Source organism: Sander vitreus, chromosome 16 (assembly GCF_031162955.1).
Source record: "Sander vitreus isolate 19-12246 chromosome 16, sanVit1, whole genome shotgun sequence".
Classification (NCBI taxonomy): domain Eukaryota; kingdom Metazoa; phylum Chordata; class Actinopteri; order Perciformes; family Percidae; genus Sander; species Sander vitreus.
This window is the reverse complement of record NC_135870.1, coordinates 22,126,188-22,143,959: the sequence shown is the minus strand read 5'-3', so window position 1 is coordinate 22,143,959 and position 17,772 is coordinate 22,126,188. Positions and strand designations below refer to the sequence as shown.

The 17,772-nt window shown below is 37.6% G+C and overlaps 1 protein-coding gene across 5 annotated transcripts in view; it reads right to left on the bottom strand.

The window, feature by feature from the left end:
* Positions 1 to 6,123: 6,123 nt before the first annotated feature.
* The window catches only part of vav2 (vav 2 guanine nucleotide exchange factor), a 226,292-nt gene continuing 214,643 nt past the window's right edge, over positions 6,124 to 17,772 (bottom strand). For 4 of the 5 annotated variants that reach the window (XM_078270775.1, XM_078270774.1, XM_078270773.1 and 1 more), the window contains 8 exons: positions 17,241 to 17,368; positions 15,053 to 15,124; positions 14,813 to 14,874; positions 14,415 to 14,531; positions 13,754 to 13,841; positions 13,507 to 13,630; positions 10,245 to 10,399; positions 6,124 to 8,445 (listed from right to left, as the gene is read on the bottom strand). In XM_078270775.1, the coding sequence (XP_078126901.1) occupies positions 8,398 to 8,445; positions 10,245 to 10,399; positions 13,507 to 13,630; positions 13,754 to 13,841; positions 14,415 to 14,531; positions 14,813 to 14,874; positions 15,053 to 15,124; positions 17,241 to 17,368 (794 nt within the window). In that variant the 3' untranslated portion in view covers positions 6,124 to 8,397. Of the gene's footprint in view, positions 8,446 to 10,244; positions 10,400 to 10,779; positions 10,867 to 13,506; positions 13,631 to 13,753; positions 13,842 to 14,414; positions 14,532 to 14,812; positions 14,875 to 15,052; positions 15,125 to 17,240; positions 17,369 to 17,772 lie in introns of all 5 variants that reach the window. The other variant, XM_078270776.1, reaches the window with a different exon arrangement.

The following is a 17,772-nucleotide window of genomic DNA, read 5'->3' as shown; positions in this document are numbered from 1 at the left end:
CAAAGCCTTCCCAACACCAAAATGGTTGCTATTGCTATAGCAAAGGTGTTGACAAGATAATCATTTCCAGAATTGGAATTCCACAAAAAAATTGGTAGTGATAAGAGCATACATTTGATTTAAAATAAAACATTCATTTTTGAATATTACCCAACCACACACACCTACAGAGTGGAAGAGCGGTAGAGAGAGAAAATCAAAAACAAAACAAACTGACCAAATGTGCTGATACAGGACTGAGCTGGACAAAGGCTCTCCCCCAGGTGTTTGCACAAAAGAGAGCACACATCAGCTCCAGAAATAATCTGATGGCTTTTTGAAATTCTATTTGGCAGACCTATGAACACAGGTGGTGTTGTTGGACCAGCTAAAAGACAGCTCCCTGGCCCAGAGGAATGTACTGATAAAATGTTCAGATATTGTGCAACTTAATGCAATCCACACACAAGTGAAAGCAGCCCTTCCTGAGGAGAGGCCAGGCAACCTCCAACCAGGGGACTGAGTGGTGATAAAGGACTTCAGGAGAAAGTGTTGGAACCAGACAAGGTGGCAAGGACCTAGAGCTGGGCGATATGGAGAAAATCAAATATCACAATATTTTCGACCAAATACATCTATGTCGATACTGCGCGATAACGTAGGGTTTCACCAAAAAGTAACACAATGAGAGATTTAATAAATAATTACCAATAATGTTGATACAATGACTAAGTTGGTAAAGGTAAAAAATAGCCTTTTTTTGACATTTTGTGAGATACTATACTATGACTTTAATGACTTTTTTTTGACATACTAAACTATGACTTTACAATAAACTATACTATGACTTTTTATCACTTTCTTCGACATACTATACTATAACTATCACTTTTTTTGACATATTATGCTATGCCTTTTTCGACATGCTATACTATGACTTTTTTCCGCTTTTTCCGAAATGCTAGACCATGACTTTTTTGTCACTTTTTTCGACATGCTGTGATGAAAAGGCATGGTATAGTATGTCAAAAAAAAGTGATAAAGGAGTCATAGTATAGTGCGTTGAAAAAGTGATAAAAATGTTCATAGAATAGCATGTTGAAAAAGGCATACTATAAAATGTTGAAAAAAGTGATAAAAAAGTCATAGTATAGCATGTCGAATGAGGCATAGTATAGTATGTCAAAAAGTGATTAAAAAGTCATAGTATAGTATGTCGAAAAAGTGATAAAAGAGTCATATTATAGTATGTCAAAGAAATTGATAAGAGTCATAGTATAGTCTGTCGAAAAAAGTGATAAAAGAGTCATAGTATAGTATGTCGAAAAAGTGATAAAAGAGTCATAGTATAGTATGTCAAAAAAAAGTGATAAAGGAGTCATAGTATAGTGCGTTGAAAAAGTGATAAAAAAGTCATAGTATAGCATGTCGAAAAAGGCATAGTATAAAATGTTGAAAAAAGTGATAAAAAGTCATAGTATAGTATGTCGAAAAAAGTGAGAAAAGATTCATAGTATAGTATGTTGAAAAAAGTCATAAAAGATTCATAGAATAGCATGTGGGAAAAGGCATAGTATAGTATGTTGAAAAAAAGTGATAAAAAAGTCATAGTATAGCATGTCGAAAAAGGCATAGTATAGTATGTTGAAAAAAGTGATAAAAAGTCATAGTATAGTATGTCAAAAAAAGGGATGAAAGAGTCATAGTATAGTATGTCGAAAAAAGTGATTAAAAAAGTCATAGTATAGTATGTTGAAAAAAGTGATTAAAAAGTTATAGTATAGTATGTTGAAAAAAGTGATTAAAAAGTTATAGTATAGTATGTCAAAAAAAGGGATGAAAGAGTCATAGTATAGCATGTCGGAAAAGGCATAATATAGTTTGTTGAAAAAAAGTGATTAAAAAGTCATAGTATAGCATGTGGAAAAAGACATAGTATAAAATGTTGAAAAAAGTGATAAAATAGTCATAGTATAGCATGTCTAAAAAAGTAGAATAAAGTGAAACTATAGCATAGCATGTTGAAAAAAGAGATAAAAAAGTCATAGTATAGTATGTTGAAAAAGTGATAATAGAGTCATAGTATAGTATGTCGAAAAAACTAGAAAAACCTAAAAGTATAGTATAGCATGTAGAAAAAGTGCTAAAAATGTCATAGTATAGTATGTTGAAAAAATTTATAAGAAATTCATAGTATAGTATGTCGAAAAAAAGTGATAAAAGAGTCATAGTATAGCATGTAGGAAAAGGCATAATATAGTATGTCGAAAAAAAGTATTAAAAAGTCATAGTTTAGTATGTGCAAAAAACTGATGAAAGAGTCATAGTATAGTATGCAGAAAAAAGTGATAAAAAAGTCATAGTATAGCATGTCGAAAAAGGCATAGTATAAAATATTGAAAAAAGAGATAAAATTTTAAAAAGATTTTATAGTATGTTGAAAAAAGTAGAAAAAAGTCAAGCTATAGTATAGCATATAGAAAAAGTGATTAGTCAGTACAGTACAGTATGTCAAAAAAAGTGATAAAAAAGTCATAGTATAATATGGTGAAAAAGTGATTAAAAAGTCATAGTACAGTATGTGCAAAAAACTGATAAAAGAGTCATAGTATAGTATGTCGAAAAAAGGGATAAAAGAGTCTTAGTATAGCATGTCGGAAAAGGCATAATATGTCGAAAAAAGTGATAAAATAGTCATAGTATAGCATGTGAAAGAGGCATTGTATAGTATGTCGAAAAAAGTAGAAAAAAGTCAAAGTATAGTATAGCATGTAGAAAAAGTGATAAAAAAGTCATTGTATAGTATGTCGAACAAATTGATAAAAAAAGTCATAGTATACTATGTCGACAAAAGTGATGAAAGAGTCACAGTATAGTATGTTGAAAAAAGTGATAAAAAAAGTCATATTATAGCATGTGGGAAAAGGCATAGTATAATATGTTGAAAAAAGTGATAAAAAAGTCATAGTATAGCATGTCGAAAAAGGCATAGTACAGTATGTTGAAATGTTTTTATAAAAAACTCATAGTATAGCATGTGAAAAAAGGCAAGGTATAAAACGTTGAAAAAAGTGATAAAAGATTCATAGTATAGCATGTGGGAAATGGCATAGTATAATATGTTGAAAATGTGATTTGTTATGGGTTAAATAAAGTAGCTTTAATTTAAACCTCATTTCTGTGTGGTTTACCTTCTTTTGTCTTGAATTTGAGTTGGTTCATGACAACATAAAAAACAGAAAATAAAGCTCACGAGAAGTGACTAAAATCTAAATCGTCATTTAGTTCAGGGAAATGTGTAGCTCTTAGCTTGAAAATCCTGAAAATCTATAGGTTTTCACGTTGGTAGAACTGTTTGATCCTGTCACCTCCATGTATTGTTCCTGGGATATGGTCTGTGCCTATATCTTTCATGATAGATGGTTTGCTGTTATGCTTTTCTTTAAAATGTCTAGCCATCGGATAGTCCCCATTTTGAGTCATAATAGCATACCTATGTTCGACAGTCTGTCTTGTAGTCTGCGTTTAGTTCCACCGATATAAAACCATTGCACTGAGGGCATTCCAGTTTGTAAATGGCAAATCGTATTAATAGTCTTATTATTTATAGTGTCTTATTTGATATTTTTTTTTATCTCCATGGGTATCCTGAAAACGTTTGCATTTTAACACATTAGAGCAGTGATTACAATAACCACACTGAAAACTACCACAAGGTTTTGGAGGTAGCCAGGTAGTTTTAAGGGTCTGCAGGTAGGAAGCTATGTACAAGTTTATCACTCAGAGTAGGTGGACGTTTAAAACAAAAAATAGGAGGCTCTGAGAAGATGTTGTGTGTTGAGGGATCACATTGTAGTATGTTCCAATTTTTTCTGATAATATTTTTATGTGATTGGCCTCTGTGCTAAATTTTGTAAGAAAAACATTCTCTCCTTTTCCTGTCTGGATATCCCCTTTTGTAGAAGGGTATGTCGTTGTAGGCCCCTCGCTTTATCTTTAGCCTTTTGAACCACTGTCTTCTCATAACCTCTTTGGAATAAACTGCCTTTACATTTCTTCAGCTTTAAGATCAAAATCACCAATTTCATCACAAATTCTCCTCAGTCTTTAAAATTGACAGTAAGGTAAGTTTTCTTTAGGATGCTTTGGATGACAGCTATTTGCTGTATAGTGTTATGGGAGGTAGGTTTCCTAGATGGTGGAGTGTAAAAAACATCTTTATCCTTATATATTTCCAAATCCAGGAAGTATTTATCATATTCTATATATATATATATATATATATATATATATATATATATATATATATATATATATAATTTCTTTTTTGGTTTGTCAGGTGGTTCAACTCCTTCAGCTGCACGGCTTCCGGGGTGGCAGCTCTCGGGTATCCTCGCCTATAGCTCCTCGATGATCCCTCCTCGATGCTCGGTTCTTGGGGTAGAAATAAGGGCTTTGAGACATCCTTCAACAAGGAGGGACAGAACAACTTCCGGTTCAGCCGAGGACCGAGGAGTCGAGGAGCTATCAAATAAGGGTTATGAGATGCAGCCAAAGTCTCTCTCCCATTTACCCATATATAAGCCTGCATACGATGGGCTGATGATTTAGATTTTAGTCACTTCTTGTAAGCTGTTTTTTTCTGTTATGTATGTTAATACTTCAGGTTTGTAATTTTAGGTTGTGGTTATGACATGACATGTCTTTTCTTTTTTGTCTTGAGATGTCACCCTGCCCCCTGTTGACCTTTGGGGACGATGCCCCCTGCTGACCGCATTTATTATTTTTTGTGATAGACTGAATATCTGAACACTGTTGTAGAGGGGTTAGTCTCTCATTGCCAGACCTACCTCCAAAGTGCTGCGGAGGAGGGACTGGCGAGAATTTCCGTCTGCAATGGAGCAATCCTGGAAGTGGACCGTCATGGATATAGACTATAGAGGGGCTGACCTTGATTGCTGAATGCCTGCACATGACTATGTGCTCCCGCTTGGTGTTTAAATTGTTTCACCCCATTCCTGTGCCTGAAACTTCATGAAGAAGGGTGGATGTTGAAACATGAAAAAGTTGTTTTTAAATCTGATTCTATTGAGAATGTGTCAGATGAATTAAAGGCATTTTAAAATATTTTTTTCTTAACCACGAGTACCTTGGGTTCTTCGTTGATGTCTATTGGATTTGTTCATGCTCCCTACCAAAGAACACCGTCTTTTGTTCACCAACACTAGTTCCATGAAGCTCTCCAATCTCTTCAGTTCTTTTTTAATATTGTAGGACTTTTTTTCGACATACTATACTATGACCTTTTTGTGAGTTTTTTCGGCATACTATAGTATGACTTTTATGACCTTTTCGAAGTACTAAACCAAGACTTTTTTGGACATACTATACTATCACTTTTTTGGACATACTATACTATGACTTCGTGGCAGTTTTACATCTCTGTATTTACATTTTAAGTCTCTTTGTGGTTATTTCATGTCTCTTCATCACTGCATTTGCCTTTGTTAAATCTGTACATTAAAGATAATATTAACACTCTGTAAACTGTAGATTACTTCCCGGAACTGCATTGCTGTGAAACTGATCACATTTACCATGATAGAAAGCTGCTGGCAGATTACAGACTGTGGTTTCTGTTACCATGACAATCAAGGCAGGCTGAGCTGTTACTATCAGATTAATGCTGTCAATGCCTTCTTATTGTTTCCGGTAGATGTGTCAGCCTCAGCAGTCATCTCGAGGAGACTGAATTACAGATGCAACTAAGGACTATATTAATTGCTGATGAATCTATCAATAATGTTTTTTTAAGTAATTAATCGTCGAGTATATACAACATCAGTAAACAGTGAAAAATGTGCAGCACAGTTTGAGCCCAAGGTGACATCTTTTAATGTCTTGTTTTGTCCCACCAACAGTCCAAACACCAAGATATTCAGTTGATGACAACTGAAAAATATCCCTAAAGCTTTTTGCAGGAAAATCCTGATCAGAAAAGGTGCAGGACATTTTTATGACATACTATACTATGACTTCTTCTATACTGGGGGATACACTGTATTGTGATTACACTCCAGGTTGCAATGGATTATTCAAAGCGCAATACAAAATAAATCTGCAAGAAAATGATTCAGTCTCAAATTTAAACCAAAGAGAATTATTTATTTCATGATAGACCTTATTTGGAAAACTCAACCATTCAAAAAAAATGTACACGATTAAGTACTTATTTTTTTTGAGGACGTATTGACAGGAGTTGAAATATCAATAGCCACATGCAATGGGATTTTGTCCATTACATAAACAGCGACTAGATCCCCCACCCTTATTCTAGACAACATGGAGGCCTCCTGTGTGTCCCCCTCACACAGTGGTAGGACTTTGTGTTTTTCGGGGCGGTCAGCCTATGCAATAACACACATCATAGACAGTCAAAAGTTTAGAAACTAAACATATCAGCATCTTCTGCTCTGCAGTCTTTGTGAACCAGCCAGAGCTGACGTGCTCAGTGTTTGCCCTTTACTTCTCAGTGGGCTGTGGGACTGCTTTGTGAGTTAGTTCAAATTGTCTTTTATATTATGTTGTAGTATGAAAACATTTTATAAAAAAAAATGTGTACTGTAACATTTTTAAACTTTCAAACTGCAAGCATTTATCATCATCTCTCTTCACCATACATTAAAACTAATTAGCAAAATGTGTAGGCGAAAAGTATGAAGGTTAAAGGCAAGGCCATATAAACAGAGTTAGTCAATATACTGTATATCAAATTAAATGTAAACCAAATTTGGACAAACCTTTTAAAGAAAACTGAGCTGACAGGGTCAATAAACATCTGAATATCTGTAAATCTAGAATGGGAAAGTCGTCTGGTACATCTACAGTATGCTTTCAATAGAAAACTGATGAAAAATGTTGCCAACACACTGTGGTCTAAATAGCTGTATATCTGTATTTTTTTGCATTACGACATTTATACTGGAATTAAATGGAAACACTGAGCACTGCACCCCTAGAACATCACAAAATCATTAAGAAAGGATCCTTCTATGGATTTATGTTAATTAGCACGTACATTTTCCTTCAGATTAAAAATCTTTTGACACTGTTTAATTTCACCAGTCTGCACAGCACCAAATTTCACACATGAAAAATGAATAACATTAAGGGGGAAAAAAAAATCCCGTCACCTGATCATCTGTAAAAATAAGGCAAAGTACAAAAATCATAACAATCGAACAAACTCCATGCAGACATTAAAACATGGCTGAATTTGGCTTCAAATAATAAATGGTCCACTTCTCAAAACTTAAAAAATAATCTTGATTCTGTGCAACAAAAAAAACCTCAAACAATAAACACATTTAAAAGTGTATAGTGGTTGTCCAGTGGAATGTCTTGATGTTTCCCTTTTGCATCCAGCTGATTGCACCTATTGACTTGCGATGCCAAGACTGTTGTGAACAGTGTATGTGATTGTTGTTGGCTAAAAAAAAAACCTCCGACTGTCTCTGTGAGTCCATCTAGTCACCAGTTCGGATAAGTTAAATGCTTCACCATCTTGTTTTCCAGGGCTCAGAAGGCGAGCCATTCCCCAGTATTTAGTATAAGTGCCTCTCCCCTCTGTGAGTGAAGTCCTCTGGATGTGGAACGAACTGTCTTTTGGGGATGGCGATGTTCTTTACTGGCTGATGTTGAGGTTCAGTAAGCAACGACCATTCTTCAAAGGCACCGTACTGTACATTGGTCTGTGTGTGTGTTTGTGTGGGCCGCACATGGGCACATGCATACATGGAGAAGTAAAACCAGTCAACAAAGTTGATTCCCTCCACTGGCGTCAGCCCACAAGGCATCACCATGACAACTAAGGCAAAATCTCTCAACATTAAAACAGAGCACCTGTCTTTTTTTTGTTTGTTTCTTTCTTATTTTAGTTTTTCTCGTCTGATTCCGTGCTGCTGCTGCTAAAATCAACTTCCCCACAATAATCATTAGTAATGATAATAATCTCTATTAAATAAATTATCTATACTGTACAATTATTTCACCTCGCATAGACCTGCAACAAAGGGGAGCCTTTTTCAAAGTAAAGCTATCCACAGTCAGTTTCTGCTGTGTCCTCAGTTCAATAAAGCCTCTGCAGAACACACAGAGGCTGACAGACAACAAGACAGTTTTTTCTTCTTTCCTGTACAGAAATTAAACAGGACATCCTGCACATAAAAAAATGTACAAACAGAAGCAAAGCTGATGCATAATTGAGGATAAAGAAACAGGGTAGAAGCACTCGTTGAAAGAGGAGTATCCAGCAAAAATTTTTTTGTGATTTTCCTGGAGGAGTGAGTAATTTTTCTCTGAGAACAGTAGAAGATGGTTCCTGATTTAAAAGGAGCCAGGCCAGCAAACATCCAAGACTTACTGCACTCCTTCTTCATCCACATACGTTGAGGGAAACCATCCAATCTGAAACATAAAAGAGTAATTATAGTGTTTAAATGTAAACAAGAGATGCTAATTGAGTTCCTTCCGACACCTTATTACATCCAACTTAGCTGTACATTTACAACATTTAGCTTTAACTGGCTCAAGGATGTTCATTTTTTTTAGCTAACTGCTCAGCTCAGATGTAACGGTCTCATCCCTGTTCTAAAAAAATACTTGAAGGCTACTTCAAATACTACTCCAGCTGTTGCTAGGCAACACCTTTTCCTATTTCTTGGAACAGTATGTGAACTAATGAGTGATAATGCCAGCACAATATGTATTTAAAGAATTATATTTTTATCACTGACAAGTAGTCATTGTAAAAGTGGTATAATGTACTCGGATCCATGCGGCTAATACAAATAATGCATTCATGTTGTTTTGATCACTGCTTGTTTTTTTTCTTCCTTATACAGTACACAGCCTTACAGAGACAACTCTGGAATCATGAGTTAGGTGGTTCCAAAGTTTTGACAAATTTGACAAATCCAGTCTGTAAAAAATGTTATTACCAGTTCTGTCACCAGTGAGCTAAATGCTCAAGTAACCAAAACAATAATGATACAAATACTGAGACCTCTATACTGTGTGTGGTGCGATGTGTATCTGGATACGTTATCTGAATAATGACATCTGGCATTTATTCCTGACATTAATAAGCATTTTCCTAATCTTGAGTCTGTCACCGTTGATATTGGATCTAACTATTTAAATGAGGTAGATAGTTGGCTGTCTGTCTGTCTAAGTCATGGTAAGGACTGCTGTTGTATGGGCTCCTATGTATCTTTTTTCTCTGTGGTTGAGCGACTTTTGAACTGGCTGGGGGAATGTTTTCTAATAACGCGTCCTAACAGTACCGAGTGCATTTACGCCTGACTGAGATCCAATACAAATGCGAGCCAGACCACCTTCAGAAGTGGTCTGGTTAATCTGATAACATTTCACTTGCAATGCATTGTTGCATTAATTGCACTTACACTGACATATGCATATTTCCTGATCCAGATCTAACTGACTTACATCTCTTTGCCCCAGGTATGCGCTTTGTTAGTCAATGTTATATTTCACCAATGAATCATGTGCAATCAATATGATTATATACACAAAGTAGGTACCTAGATGGTTTTATCTGACAATTGATAAGACACGGTGTCACACTGACAAAAACAACACCATCAATTTAAAAACCCATTTTCATTAAGGTCCTTGATGGAGCCAGATTCTGACATGCTATAATAAAATCAAAATTAGAAAGCTAGAGTACCTCAACACCAGACTGCACAACAGAGGACAGCCCAGCTTAGCTGTGCAACAGTACAACGGTTAACACTCACTCTGGATCCACACAGTAACACATTAACACTGTCAAATTTACAACCTAATGGTGAACATCCCATGAATAAAAAGCTGACATCACATTCAGCTTAACTGCCAGCCTATTAAACTGGCACATTTCCCAGCAGCCAGGCTTTTACTTTGCTCTTTCAACCACCTGCTTTAGGAGTGCTTTTATTATCAATGGTTTAATTGTTAAATTCAGTCACTCTGGGGCCCACAAATGCCAAATTAGTGCTGTACATTTGAGGCAGAGTGCGTAAATACTTGGTTTTGCCTTATGCACATGCTAGCAGCAGGATCTGTTTATGGGGATGGTACTTATCTATACAGATTACAGCACCCAAAATGTTCTATTTTTCATGGGCTTTTCACTCTGGGACCATTATTATCCCGATCACTTTTACCATCCATAAATGAACAGACTTTAATGGTTCACTCACTCGTCCGTTGGCCTCTCCTTTCCACCAGCCCTGGTCTCCACCGATCTTGCTGTAGATTTTGACGATGTCTCCTTCTCGCAGTGACAGCTCTCTCATGTCCCGTGCTGCAAAGTTATAGCGGGCCACTGCTGTACTCACCACCCGTGGAGTGAACACTGTAAAAGTGGAGACAATTAAAGCTCATAAAGCTCATACTATTCACATTGTAAGAACTTGATAAGGGTGAAAGGCCATACAAGACATAGTGGTAACAATTAGTTGTGAAGAATGATCATGAGGAAAATGGTCAGTTCATTGTCAGTGTTCAGCATGACACAATGGAGTCACACAATGAGGAAATTGGTTTTCCTTTTAGTGATTTAATGAGGGAGTGTCATCCCAGAAAAAACTGAAATGTTCTTGTTAATCATATGAAAAGAGCACCACAGAGAAGAAGTACTGAGGTCGAGAGCACAGAGGCTTATTATGAAATTGCAGTTGATGAGGTGCAGGAAGACAACAGGAGCAAGAAAAGAAAGGAGAAAAGAAAGAGTACCTGACCAAAAGGGAGCTGAGCTCTGAGAAGAGAAGTTGAGGCCCTGCGGACTGAGGAAGGAGAAGTTGTAGGAGGCGCAGGTAGCTGCTGAGAAAGAGGAGGAGGAGGAAATGAAGCTGGAAATGCAGAGCTGGAGCCATTGAAGCAGAGTTCAAAAAAGGAGCACGTTGTCTCTTAAAGATAGGGTTCTGTTTTCATCATCTTTAATCATCATTTGTGGATTGCAAACAGGATCATTATGAGAATTGTCGGTTTAGGGTGCATTCTGTAAAGGCTTAGAGAGTTTAATTCCAAGTTTGGCAGTAGTGACTTTATTGTCCCATGTAGATACAGTCAGACTGAATGTAACCCTTATAATCATTTCAGGAAAATAAGCAAAACCAATCCACTAGAACACATTTTAATTTCTACTTTTTTTTAAATGTATTTTACAGCATTGCGGCACACCAGACAAGATTTATCTGTACTTCATTACCAAACTGTCAGTACATAATTGGTGCAGCGAGCATAGCTTTTAAAGGGAATGATATGATTGGGCATGGTTTTTACCAGCCCCTTTAAAGAGGCATCCTAATCCCACCACCAGTTTCCATGCCCACTACAATAAACTGCAAAGTAGGGGTGAGAAAAAAGATAAAAAATCATGTGTATTGTGATTTTGTTTTGCGAAAGATTTTTAAAATTGATTATTTTCCCTAGAATCAATATTTTTTATTCATATTTTTACCAATGATTCACGTGAATCCTCGAAATAATCGAATCGGGACAAAAGCATATGGTCCCAGCCCTAGTGCATAGTGCCTGCAACAATAAAATAAAAACAATGTGTGCTTGAAAACATAGAGTGAGCGAGAGCGAGAGCACATCATCATCAGCAAAGACTCAATTGTCTCCATTCATTTCCAAATGCAGCCGACACCAGAGGGGAACAATCTCGCTGTAGTGGCCAGTTCTTCCTGCAGATCAAACAAAGGCAGACCAATGTAGGACAGAAGCCAGTGCAAAGGCAGAGCCAGTATTGATGCAGTCTGATGGACAGAGAGGACTGCCAATGCAGACAGCTGGTCAAACTTCTGTCTTTCTCTCTTTATCTATTTCACACTGCTTGTCTCTTTTTCTGCCATGTTCCCCTAAGGGCTTCCTCCATTCCTCGCTGTACTGTATGAGTCAGGAGAGTCACTGGCCTGAGAAGGACTAGAACACCAGTGAAGACAAAGAGTAGGGAGTAGGAGATACTCTGTCTCATTTATTCTACCCTTCCTTGCTACATCCAAAGCCAAGATCACAAGAGATTACATTTGTTAGATGGACCTGCACATTATAATGTCTCTTCAGAGTCAAATTTGTTCTTACATAATCATTCATCGACGCAGGCGGATATATAAGCTTTACAATGTGCTATTAGTCGCTGGGCCAAACATGCATCCATTCATTCATCTTCCACCGCTTATCAGGGTTCGGCTCACAATGGCAGCAGGCTAACTAATAAAGCCCATATGAAAATAAGTGGTGAACCCCAGAAGGGGAAAGGAGTGAGGCATGTCTTGGAGGGTGACAGTAAAGGTGCATTACTTATATAATATACATATTTTTATTTATGGATATCATGGCTTTGCTGGAGATGCCATTGTTCTGTACATGTGATACTGTCATATAATTTGCTTTTTCTTGTTTTTTGGCTCTTGTAGTGTGGCAGATGTTGAGAGAGAAACTTTGTTGTGGGTAGGAGGGGGGGATTGTTAAACAGAAGTTGTAATGTACTACCTGTGAGTGCAAAACATCAATAAAGAAAAAGTGGAAAAAAAGAGAGAAAAGCCAAAGCTCCCTAGGCATGTCCTCCAGCTCTTTCTGGGGTAATCTGAGGTGTTGGATGTGTGTTCTGGGTCTGCTCAGTGGTCTTCTTCCAGCTGGATGTGCCTGGAATACATCCACAGGGATGTGTCCAGGAGTCATCAGATCAAAGTTCCTTCCAGATGTCTGAGCTTGGGGTGAGCTCAACCACCCTGCAAATGATATTCCACTTCTATCTGTGATCTTATTTTTGTGGGCAATACCCAAAGCTCATGACCGTAGGGGAGGGTGTGACGTGATACACAGACCTGCCAATGGCGTCACACTATTTCACTTATCAACAGATGGTGGTAACACGCCAAATTATGCTGCAATGTGCCAGTAAAGACGCAGAAGAAAGAAGACTGTACGCTAGTAAACATGGATGTTAACAATGCTGGATTTAAAATACTTGAATTCGGCTTTGCAAATGTTTTACATGGAGGAAAATGCATTTGACATGTTTGTTAGACCTCAACACGGTAACACTGAATGTTTTTTTGTTTCCAAGAAAACGCCACAGGGCCCCTTTAATGTTATGTGTTCTTCATTTTCCACTGGCCCAGCAGAACTATTGCATCAGCGAGGTAACAAAGAAGCACAGTAATTGGACTCCATGTTGATACCTGATGAAATGTCCGTCAACTTTTCTCTCATCATAATCTTCATTTATCAGCTGACTTCACCTGGTGGCTCATAACTGCAGGGCATTTTATGAGTGACTAGCAGATTGTGATGCTTGCAGCTTTAATGTAGTGTTAGGGCGACTATTTACTATGGTCAGGCTGTTTGTTAGTTTTGGCTGATATTTGACACCAGACTAAAAGTCATTGCAGTCTTCCTCTTTGTCTGTGGCTCGGGCTAAGAGCTGGAATAGTAAACATTGGGAAGGCTTACCTGGTGAGCGTGTACTGGCCCGTGTTAGAGAGCGTTCTCTTGACTTGTAGGGGTATCGCAATGTGGTATCTAACAACTTGAAGCTTTCTTTCAATGAATGGGCTTGATAGTACTCCACCAGCTCCTGTTAATAATAAACAGTACAGAGAGGTTAAAAAAAAAAAGTGACCATCTGATTTCTTTTTTTTCCACGATGACATCAAGGTATTGTGGGTATTTTGTGTTGGTAGTTACACATATGACTTACCAAAAGACTCTCAAACTTCTTGGCCTCAGTGATGTGAATCCAGCTGTCTTTTTCAATGACTTTGATGTGTTTCACTTCATCATTGAATCTGTAAAACCAAACATATGTTTGTTAATCATTAAATTCTCCTCAATACTTCATCTAAAAACATTTTGTATGTTACTGTTTCTTATCGTTGTGCTTTCTCTCTCATGTGCCTTTGGTGTAATGTGTTCAGCTGCTGTCAACATGAAGTATTGTGCTGTATACCTGAAGGACTAAAATAAAGTAAAGTAATTTTCAAAGTCAAAAAAAGTCAACTGTGCTGTGGGACTTTTTTCTTTATTTTTCTAAAGGCTGGTCCCTGCAGCCCTTTTGCAACTGTCCTAAAGACTTGAAGACAAATGTGCAAAAGCATTTCTCCCAGTACATCACTGTATGACAGTTCCAGTATGAGCTCATACATATCGCTTTGTGATGCATTCCCTCAGAGGAAATACACACAAAAAAAACAGGATAAAAAGGAAAAAAAAGTAATTACCGAGCGGTAATTAGCCGCAGCGAAAAGATGCTGGGGAAAAAGCTGACTGGGACATCCTGTGAGAATGTGTATTTCCCATGAGATGTGGATAAAACCCTTCCCCTGAGATTTTCCCTCTCCTGTTAGATGTGAAACACTCACTTGATGCTGATGGCGAACCTCTCCGCCTCAGCTGTCCTCTCTCTGATAAGGTAGGTCCCACTGCTGTGGGATTTTAAAAGGTTATCTGCCTGCTGGCGCTCCATGTTCCCTGCAAACCTGAACAGGAGCAGAGAACAAATGTTGTCACCTCCAAACACAACTTATATAATCCAATGACATGGTGAAGGCTTTACAAATCGCTGACATCAAACAACCATGTAGTAATTAATCTTCTGATTGTGGTCATGTTTGGGGTCAGTTTGCTTTAAAACTAAACTTGTGCACGAAGTTAACAGTATAATAGTTTTAACATCAATACATCTGAAGTCATTAAAGGATAGTGGCCTCAGGGTGAAAATAATCATAAATCCACAATCTTCAGAAGTGAATGGTCTTACCAAGGATATCCATAGTAGTCTGATTCCCTTGAGGACTGCCGGCTGGATAATGACTGGAAGGGCTGTATCAAATAGCAGACACTGCACATGAAATAACTTATAAACAGAACAACACCATGGAGCAAAAGTAGATCGTGTATATGTATGTCCCACACAGGTAGTTAAAGTGTACAGTAAAGAGAAAAAGGAAGGCACTTAGAAATCCCACATACCTACTATACATGTATATGAGTTCCTTACCTTTGGGTCCAAACAAGGTTTTACACATGAACTGGGGAAGAAGCCACTCTTTTGTGTTTGTATCAGCTTTCCCTGCAAGACAAAGGCACAGCCAGTTTATTTGTATGCCATTCCAACTACGGACGAAATTAAAATTGCTTTACATAAGGAAAACTAATGCATTAAAATATTTAAAAACAAAAATGAGAAAAATCCTATTACCGCATACAGTACTGGCTTTAACTGACCACACATGACATACATCACAATACACTGTGAGGCTAGGTGTTCCATCAGACAGAGGTTGAAATGCCTTCACTGTCTGCTACCTGAAGCGATCGATTTTTTAAGCTCAACACACCTATTGATATTGCATGGATAGATTAAACTGTCATGCTGTAGAGGGATAACCTCATAGGTGAGTTTAAATTGATAGCTTCAGAAAGTTGTCTTGAGTCTCTTTGGGGAAAGTTAGCCTGATACAAGAAGCTGAAAGTGTAAAAGAGTCAGTGTCAGTAGTGTTACAGCTCCTGTCGTCCAGCCTAATTCACTGTAGATCCTCCGGGTCGGCAGGTACAGCGTTATCGATGTTCAACAAAGAGAGGGTTAATGCCTTTGTTAAGGATACATAGAAGTCTTGAACATGCTCTAAGAAATCAAAAGATGATTGTCTCAGTAGGGTCTACTAATATCAGAATCAGAAATCTAAAATAAGCTGCACACGAGTGTGTGACAGGTGCGTCAGAAGGCGGCACAACTTAAATAAATTAACTCGCTAAGTAAGCTTGGGTAAGTGCCAAGTGAGTACTGTTTTCTGTGTTTTTTATTTCTATTTTAATTAAATTTAATAATCAGAACTTTGTTGTCCAAATAGGCTGACACATACCAAGTAATTATACCCAGTTCTACAGGAAGAACCCAGGAAATCCAAGGTTTAAATATGGCTGGGGACCTTGTTTGCATGTTATTCCCCATACCGTCTGTCTATTTTAACTGTGTCCTATCAAACAAAGGCAAAATGTAGAAAATGTAAAAGAAAAATGTCTTGACAAAATCATCATTTGTGCTGCAACTTCAAAAAAGGCAAAGAAAGTTGAACTAATAATCAAATTCAGAACATTCCTGCAAATTGATGTTCTTCAAAATGAAGGTGTTTATGTAAATGACGCAGGTGTTGAGCAAAATCTTAGTCCCTCATTAGTGTAAACCTGCAAGCTTTTGTATTATAAAGGTTACAATAATTGGTATAAGTCCACTTTTGTAACTCACAGCCATACATTTCCTTCAATTCTTGTTGCTTCATTTATTTACCCCTTCTATCTTCTATAAATAGTCATAGCTCTACCATGCAAAACAACACTGCGAATGATCACTCCTCTTAGATACAAGTTCTTTTATCTGATTTTAACTTGTATCTACAACATACCAAATGTGGTTTATTTGTATTATTTGAAATGATCTTGAAAAATGCCTGAACGCTGTAGTTCCAACGAGACAACCTGTAGGGGGACCAAAGAGGGAAAAGTTACATAGTATGCCTTTAAGTTACAGACCCGGGTGATTCATAGTGCAGCCAGTGTGTGGTCAAATTGTTTTGGCTCTCTTATACATGACTTTGTATTTATGGAAAAGTTTAACATTTCTGGAAATACGCTTACTCGCTTTCTTGACAAGGCTGGGATAAGAATTGAAACCACTATCATGTCCGTACACTAAAGATACGGCTACAGCCAGCTTAGCATAGATGTTAAAATAGGGGGAAACAGCTAGCCTGGCTTTGTCCAAAGGTAACACAATCCACCTACCAGCACCTCTGAAGTTCAATTATATTAACCCGTACATCTCCTTTGTTTAATCTGTACAAACACTGAAGTGTAAGAACAACATGTTGTGGTTTTACGAGGTGTTACGTGCCAGTCAATATCTTGGCCTGGCCACTGACTCCCTGGAGTCTCCGCTGGTTGCCTGGCAACCTCATGGTGACGACAAGACTCAAGGAAGTCATTGCTGAAGTCTTATGACTCCTAATCTGTTCACCCAATATGGATGTAATCACCTTCAAACATCTTAAAAGCGGAAAGTCAGCACTTTAACTCAATCATTATGGATTCATTTCACATCCACAAGTTCTCAATGTGCTGGAGTACAGCGCCAACTGTCTTAATATTCACACTTTAGGTGTTGTCAGATAGTAATTGATTGGCTGTACCTCCCACCATGTGGTGTCAGGATCTCCCTTCAGCAACTCGATAAAATCTCCTGTCTGAAAACAGAGCGGTGTCTTCCCCACAGGTGCTGGTGTGCCATGGTAGTTCCTCACTGCCACCATCTTGGGACCTGGAAAAACAATCAAGTGTTTGCAGCTCATGTTAAAACTGTAGAGGTAAGTAGGACTAACAGTTAGGTTGATGACACAGGAGAAAAGAGGAAAAGATCTAAGGTTGAATCTAACTGTGTGTGCTGCTCACTGTGTTTGGAGTTCCCTCTTAGGTTTCACATGTAGCAGTGATTTAGGCTGATAACGGCAGGCCTGTTTATGCAGAGAAATCTTACCCACTGAGTGATGCAGCGGTCTAAGATACACACAATACAACCACAACATCCTGGGTTTAAATCTAGTCCAGGATCTTTGCTGCATGGTTTCCCTTTCTCTGTCCACTTTGAAGTATCACATGAGGCAAAAATGCCAGAAATTACAAAGAAAATCTAGATCAACTTTGTAATTTCAAACTGTGTCTCAT